General features: G+C 49.1%; 2 protein-coding genes across 2 annotated transcripts in view; one reads left to right on the forward strand and one right to left on the reverse strand.

Annotated features, from left to right (window-relative positions):
• The first annotated feature begins 244 nt into the window (after positions 1–244).
• On the forward strand, positions 245–2,813 carry Cxcr3 (C-X-C motif chemokine receptor 3). The gene is made up of 2 exons (XM_050119654.1): positions 245–356; positions 1,342–2,813. Exons 1-2 carry the CDS (start codon positions 345–347, stop codon positions 2,428–2,430), a joined length of 1,101 nt encoding a protein of 366 aa, XP_049975611.1. The 5' UTR covers positions 245–344; the 3' UTR covers positions 2,431–2,813.
• A 4,204-nt stretch (positions 2,814–7,017) lies between these two features.
• Gcna (germ cell nuclear acidic peptidase) overlaps positions 7,018–7,986 on the reverse strand; it is a 7,587-nt gene continuing 6,618 nt past the window's right edge. Inside the window, exon 4 of the mRNA XM_050119694.1 lies at positions 7,018–7,501. Within this exon, the coding sequence (XP_049975651.1) occupies positions 7,252–7,501 (250 nt within the window). The 3' untranslated portion in view covers positions 7,018–7,251. The remainder of the gene's footprint in view (positions 7,502–7,986) is intronic.

A 7,986-nucleotide genomic window follows, 5' to 3' on the forward strand; every position in this document is an offset into this window, starting at 1 on the left:
CCCCCTCTCCAGTCACTGCCATCAAATCACACTTCCTGCCTGCTCCTAGACATGCTTAGTTGTTGGTGCATGGTATTGAGAAGGACCAGAACTGCAGACTTGGTAGCAGTCTGAGGTTCCTGGCTAACTCCTTCCAGATGTGTTCGCCTGGCCACAGGAGTAGCGGCAGAGGGACCCGGTGGAGGGCTGATGTAGATAGATAACCCTCTGGAAGAGGCTGTGCTGAGCCGTGAACTCTTCACTTCCTCTGTTCACTGTAAGTTCCCAACCACAAGTGCCAAAGCAGAGAAGCAGGCAGCACGCGACCTGACCCCAGCAGCCGCAGCCAGAGCGCCAGCCTAACCATGTACCTCGAGGTAAGTTCTGCTGCTCAGCTCAGCTACATTACAGTACCAAGTGGCCAAGCTTCTGTGCCAGGGACAAGTCTGGACTGGCCCGCAGCCCAGGCAGGGGCACCAGAGAGTTGAGGAAGCCACATGGAATGCAGAGGTTCTGATGAGTGCACTAGTGGGATTTAGGAACCCAGCCTGGCCACTAGCCGCAGGCATGTCTCCTGCCTCTGTGGCTTGGATGCCTCACCTGCAAATGTCACATTGGAGAGACTCAACCTTGGTGATCTCTAGCTCAGGGACAGTTTGGGATGAGGTGAAGGGTGAAGAGGATTCCGGCTATCCAGGGAAGTGGTATACCCACATTGTTCTAGCTACCTAGGAGGCAGAGACAGAAAGCTCACTTGAGCCCAAGAGGTTGAAATAAGCCTGAGGAGACCTGTGGGTGCCTACATAGCTACACAAGCCTCTGGGTAGGGGACGGGGAGTGTACGTGTGTGCATGGTGTGCGTAGGGGTGCACAGTGGTTTGAAGGAAAGCCTTCCATGAGTCCAGGAAGCTGGGGTCTCCAGATAAGGGCTGAGAGGGGAAAGGAGGGCCAGGGACCTGAATATGAAGTGGGGAGGGATCACCTGGGGAGGCAGGTGGTTTTGATCCCCGTGTGGCGACAATATTGAGGCAGACAAGCCACAAGAGGGAAGGGAAAGAGAATAGAAGGCTCCAGACCTAGAAGGAAGTTCCTCCTGCTGCAAAGGACACCTGGCCTGTGTGCTCATCCAGAAAGGGTCTGGGGGTCGCCAGCCTTTGAGACTAGGAGTCACTGTCCCAGTAGGTGGAGTTAAGGAGGAGTGGGCCCGGGAGAAAGAAAGCGACAGCTCAGGGTCTGACCCTGACAGAGCTATTGCTAAGGGAAACACTCATCAGAATAAATGACAAGGCACAAAGGGGCAAGACAGTTGCCAGGCCTTTACAGAGAACGGCCTCCCTTCCCTCTTTCCCCTTCCTTGGGCAGGTTAGTGAACGTCAAGTGCTAGATGCCTCGGACTTTGCCTTTCTTCTGGAGAACAGTACCTCTCTTTATGATTACGGGGAAAACGAGAGCGTCTTTGACTCCCCGCCCTGCACACAGGACTTCAGTCTGAACTTTGACAGAGCCTTCCTGCCAGCCCTCTATAGCCTCCTCTTCTTGCTGGGGCTGCTAGGCAACGGGGCTGTGGCTGCTGTGCTACTGAGCCAGCGCACTGCCCTGAGCAGCACAGACACCTTCCTGCTCCACCTGGCTGTGGCCGATGCACTGCTGGTATTGACCCTGCCGCTGTGGGCAGTAGACGCTGCTGTCCAGTGGGTTTTTGGCTCTGGCCTCTGCAAAGTGGCAGGTGCCCTCTTTAACATCAACTTCTACGCAGGGGCCTTCCTGCTGGCCTGCATAAGCTTTGACCGCTATCTGAGCATAGTGCATGCCACCCAGATCTACCGCAGGGACCCCTGGCTACGCGTAGCCCTCACCTGCGTAGTTGTCTGGGGACTCTGTCTGCTCTTTGCCCTCCCAGACTTCATCTTCCTGTCGGCCAGCTATGATCAGCGCCTCAATGCCACTCGCTGCCAGTACAACTTTCCCCAGGTGGGTCACACGGCTCTGCGTATCCTGCAGCTGGTGGCCGGTTTCCTGCTGCCCCTCGTAGTCATGGCCTACTGCTATGCCCATATCCTGGCTGTGCTGCTGGTCTCCAGAGGCCAGAGGCGCTTACGAGCCATAAGGCTAGTGGTGGTGGTGGTGGTGGCCTTTGCTGTCTGCTGGACCCCCTATCACCTGGTGGTGTTGGTGGATATCCTCATGGACCTGGGAGTTTTGGCCCGAAACTGTGGCCGAGAAAGCCACGTGGACGTAGCCAAGTCAGTCACCTCGGGCATGGGCTACTTGCACTGCTGCCTCAACCCACTGCTCTATGCCTTTGTGGGGGTGAAGTTCAGAGAACAAATGTGGATGCTGCTCATGCGCCTGGGCCGCTCTGACCAGAGAGGGCTCCAACGTCAGCCATCATCTTCACGGCGGGAATCATCGTGGTCTGAAACGACAGAGGCCTCCTACTTGGGCTTGTAACTCTGGAGTGAAGCTGTAGCCTGTGCCACCCAGGTCCTAACCCATGCAGGTTCTTCTCCTCCTTGTGGCTGGGCTAGCTCTGACTCACACAGAACGTCGCTGCTGGGACCCACTGGCAGCCCAGCACCTCCAGGCCTCCCGAGAACCACTCTCCCAGCTGCCTCAGCTGCCACGCCCCATCCTGCTATTTCAGAGCTAGCTGCCTGGAGCACCACTACCCTTTGAATTCGAATTTGGCAAATAGTAGCCTTCCCTGTGTGAGGGGAGTGAGAGGTGACGCACGGAGAGGGCCAGCCCTTACTCGCCACTGAATGTGCCTGTGGTCCCCGGCATGTCAATATCTGCACACTTTTATGCCTAAAACTCTGCTTCAACTTGCAATAAACGAGCTAATGAGGACCAGGGTGTATTGCCAGTCATCATTTGGGCAGGGTCTGACTGGGCTCAGGAGTGCACTTCCTGCCTCATCCTGCCTGACCTAGAGTCTACCTTTTTGCCCTCCTAGGCTCTGCTGTGCCCTCTGCTGGACCCCCTGTTGTCTTAGTAAAGCTGCTAGACACCCTCATGGGCTTGGGTGCTGGCAGTGAATAAGTCTAGGGACACTTCGGGGCTACTAGACATCAATAAGCCATAACTCCTGAGTCCCAGCAGCTCTGGCCAGCAGGGAAGGCGCAGTAAAAATGAACAAATGCCAAGAAATCTATGCTACAAAGCAAAGGGGTGGCACACGCTGAGTCCATGACTGAGCTTGGTGGCAAGAGCTGTCTGGGGTGGCTTCCTGGAGGTTCAAGGGGCAAGTGGCATCTCCAGGGGTAAGAAACTGAAGGAGTGTTTTATTTCTAGGCAGAAGAGAGGGCAGCAGCAGAGGCAGAGAGGCTGAAAACAGCAATGCTTTGGGGAGTTGATAAGTGGTTTAACTACGCCAGATGTGGTGGTACAGAACAGTGTTTGGGAGTCAGAAGCAGGTGGATCTCCATGAATTCAAGGCCAGCCTGGTCTATAGAGAAAGTTCCAGGCAAGCCAGAGCTACACAGGACTGATGGTGATGAGGCTGTAGGATAGCCTGGGATAAGGCAATGGGATCATAGGCCACTCAGAGAACCTTGTATTGCTTATTTGGGTAATACGGGATCTTACTGGGGAGAAATAGGTTTGGGAAAAAGGTGGGGAAATGGGGCTGAGGAGATGGTTCTGTTGGAAAGAATGCTTGCCGAGCAAACACGAAGACCCAAGTTCAGGCCACCAACACCTTTGAAAACGCTGGGCATGACCAAGTGTGCCTGTAACCCCAACACTGTGGGGTAGGTTGGCTGCCTGCCAGCCTGGAGTTGGGGGAAGATATGAGCTCCGGGTTCATGAAGAAATACGGTGGAGAGCAATAGAGCACACCCAATATGATCCTCTGACCTTCACATATGTGTACATATGTACACACACACACACACACACACACACACACCAGCAACAGAGCCTCATGGTTTGCTAGCAGTAGTTAGCACATAGCCACCAAGAAGAAATGGTCAACAGGAGCATTTTCCATGTCTAAAGCGAAGTGGAAAAAATAACCAGAGCAATAGATAAGGAAAATGTGGTACAGTTACACAGTGGAGTACTACACAGCAGGAAAAATAATGACAGCTTGAAATTTGCAGGAAAATGGATGGATCTAGAAACATCGTATTGACCGACGGTGGTGGCACACGCCTTTAATCCCAGCACTTGGGAGGCAGAGGCAGGCGGATCTCTGTGAGTTCGAGACCAGCCTGGTCTACAAGAGCTAGTTCCAGGACAGGAACCAAAAAAGCTACAGAGAAACCCTGTCTCGAAAAATCCAAAAAAAAAAAAAAAAGAAAGAAAGATCATATTGAACGAGGTAACCCAGAAAGACAAATATCATATTACTCATAGGTGGTTTTTAAACATAAAGCAAAGAAAACCAGCCCACAAACCACAATCCCAGAGAACCTAGACAACAATGAAGACCCCAAGAAAGACTTACATAGATTTAATCTACATGAGAAGTAGAAAAAGACAAACTCTCCTGAGTAAATTGGGAGCATGGGGACCATGGGAGAGGGTTGAAGGGGAGGGGAGGGGAAAGAGGGGAGGGGAGGAAAATATATAGCTCAATAAAAACAATTGAAAAAAATAACCAGAGCTTTCCAGAATGGCAGGTGACAGGGCTACCCACTGCACATCAGTCCTCCCAGTCAAGTCACAGATGTGCCATGACCCTCTGTGACAGGCTGGACTTTGTTTGAAGCTGCAGATATGCTAGAGCCAGGGAGAAAAGGAACGGAAGCAGTTAGTTGGGAAGTTTGCCCTACGCTATATATACCTACAGTCACATCTAGTCTCAGTGCTCCAAAGACTACTCCATCCTTCTACAAAATGAAAAGCAAGAGGAAAATGTTAAAATAATATATCCTGCTTATTAAAGTATCAGTAATGGTACACTGATAAAGATAAGCATTATTTGTAGCAGGCCTCAAAACCTGGACCCCTCAAGACATCCATGCTCTAATCACTGGAACATGTGATCAGGTCACTTCACGTGGTAAAAGGGACTAGCTGTGCATGGTGGGACATGTCATGTACTTGGGGCAGGAAGAGCAACAATACCAAGCTAGCCTGGGAGACATTGAGGGTTTGAGACTAGCCTGGGGTAACATAAAGAAAGTCCTGTCTCAACAACCAAACAGAAGGGTGTGGTAGTATATACCTGCAATCTCAGCTTTGAGAGGCAGAAGCAGGAGGATGTCTGTGAGTCTGAAGTCAGCCTGATCTAGCTAGTAATTTCCAGGCCAGTCAGGGCTACACAGTGAAACACCGTCTCAAAAAAAAAAAAAAAAAAAAAAAAAAAAAAAAAAAAAAAAAAAAAAAAAAAAAAAAAAAAGCCAACAAACATGGCAAAGGGGAACTGAGGTCACTAATCTGTGACCCAACTGATTTTAAAATAAGATTTTGGCAGGTCATAGTGGTGCGTGCTATAATCCCCAGTATTTGGAAGGCAGGCAGAGACAGAACTGGGAGTTAATGACCTACATAGCGTCCAAGGTCAGAGCTGAGCCAGGTGGGTAAGCAGATAAAGTTACTTGTCACCAAGTCTGACAATCTGAGTTCAATCCCTGGGATCCACAAAATAGAAGAGAACTGACTTCCAAAATTTGTCCTCTGACTTCTATATGTGTGCTATGACACAAACATGGCCCCTCCCCCACAATAAATGTAATAAAAATTTTTTAAAGAATTCAAGGGCAGCCTAGGCTATATGAGACCTATCAAAAATAGTAATAAATAATAAAAATAATAATGATAATAATGGGCTTGAGAGAGGGCTCAATTTGTGAAGTACTAATCATGTATGTACAAGGAGCTGAATTTGGTCTTAGCAACCTCATAAAAAGTTAAGCATGGTGGTGTGCACTTATAACTCCAGTCCTGGGTGGGTGGTGACAGGAAGAACACAGTAGCTTGCTGGTCAGCCAGCCTAGCCGAATTGGAAAGCACTACAACCACATGAGACACTGTCTCAAAAACCAAGGTGGACAGCTCTTGGAAATGAAACCAAAGGTTTGTCACTGGCTTCCACGTGCATATACACATGTACACATGTGTTGCAAGACAAGCGCGCGCGCATGCGCGCACACACACACACACACACACACACACACACACAGACAAGAATTCTCTAAGTGGACCCCAAGTCTCTAGAAGTGAACAGAAAGTAAAAAAGATGTTTTGGCTCAAAGAAACTGTAAGTCTCAAGTCCAGGTCTCTGGCCTCCATCTTTGGAGGCCCTGTCCTTGTGCCCTCCAAGCCTTGACCCCTCCCTGGAGGAGTGTCAAGACAGCCTGCCAAAATCTTGACCACTCTCCCAGTCTACTTAAACTGCTTCCCCAGAAGGTCCCCTGGTGGTCTCTCCCCCCCACACCGTGGTCATGTTCACGGCCTCCCGGTCGCCCCCCCCACCCACCCAGTGGCCACTTGAGAGTGCAGGAATCCCATTAAACCTGGATATTTTTAATTTGGCTTGTTGTGATTTGGCTTAATTGGGATTTTTGCATTGGCAGAGAGCTCGCATTAGGAAAAATTCCTAACAGAAACCATGAAACGGGCTGTGGAAGGCTTCTAGGTACTGGAAAAGAAATGGATTTTCCAGCATCAATACCTTAATCATAATCTAGGTGATTCATCCTAGATTCTTGACCTTCCAAACTCTAAAATATTATAATGTAATAGAATATCTGTGCTGCTCTAAGCCACAAGTTGGTGGGCATTTTCTGTGGCATCCACAGGAGTACATACACTAAAACAATGTTGGGTCCTATCCACACCCTCAATAGCTCCCGGAGACAGGCAGTCTGCTCGAGCACTTGAACAGGAGAGCTGGAATGTGAGATGGCAACATTTATTTTCTGAATGATTGCATGCTTCACTCAAATCCATGAGCAGCTGGAATTCATGAAGCAGGCTGGCTCCTCACACCCGAGGAGGCATAACAAGCTGGCAGAGTACTCACTACGAGCCGCTGACTCTGTTGTGACAACATTCTCGTGTTCTCACCACTCTCCCTCCCAAGAAACATCCTTTTCTTCTGACTCATTCCAAGTTAAAACCCAAGGTAGATCCAAATGGCTTCAGGTATTGTCAAGAGCTGTATGGTTAGCAAAAGAACTCTTTATTAAGAACAATCATCAATAATAACAAATCAGAAAACACATTAAACCCCAATACTTAAAACCTTACAGAAATAGAGTTTTCTAGAACTTCTTGCCATAGTAAAGGATTTGGCTCACATAACTATATTCCAGGCAAACCTTAAGGATTTGCCTTTTGTTTACTGGCAAAATAATCCTTGCTGAGTCTTTTCATCACATTCCCATGGCTGATTCCTGCCGTGCTGTTAAACACGGCTCTATAATTCTCCTGCACATATTTGGCAAATGGCCTCACATAGGGCACAATGGGGGTTCCATCCTTGCGAAACAATGGCAGCAAGACCAGATGCCCTTTGCATCTGGCACAGATGAAGCGTTCAGTGTTCAGCGATCTGGTGTAGCGGCCAATCCTGGGGAGAAAGGAGATACCACAGCACAATAACAAATTAATCACGACCCCTCAACAGCAGCTCCAACTCCTCAGCTTTATGCTCAAAGCAATTTTCTGTGGGTTCTGAGGAGCCCCAGGCAGCAGCAGAATCAGGCCAGCTCAAATTCAGGGAGATAATGGAGAAAGAGAATGCAGAAATAGTGAGCTTGACTCCTTAAATTGGTCCATAGACTTACTAACGATCGATTTGGTCCTGCCATAGTTCAAGGCTACAAAGCTAGCTCAAGACTAGCATATCAAACTTGCCAGGAGCCTGTTTCAAAAAGACAAAAACAAAAATCATAAGAAAGAGGGCTGGCCTGTCACTGCAGTCACACCCTGCACTCTCCACCTCCATCCTACTGTGTAGCATCTCCAGGCCTGTTGCTATAGTGCCCACCTGAGTGTCAATAAACAGCAGTTGAAGCAAAAAAAAAAAAAAAAAAAAAAAAAAAAAAAAAAAAA

The sequence above is a fragment of the Alexandromys fortis genome, unplaced genomic scaffold (genome assembly GCF_014885135.2).
Source record: "Alexandromys fortis isolate MF-2015 unplaced genomic scaffold, M_Fortis_MF-2015_v1.1 scaffold_155, whole genome shotgun sequence".
In the NCBI taxonomy this organism is placed as follows: domain Eukaryota; kingdom Metazoa; phylum Chordata; class Mammalia; order Rodentia; family Cricetidae; genus Alexandromys; species Alexandromys fortis.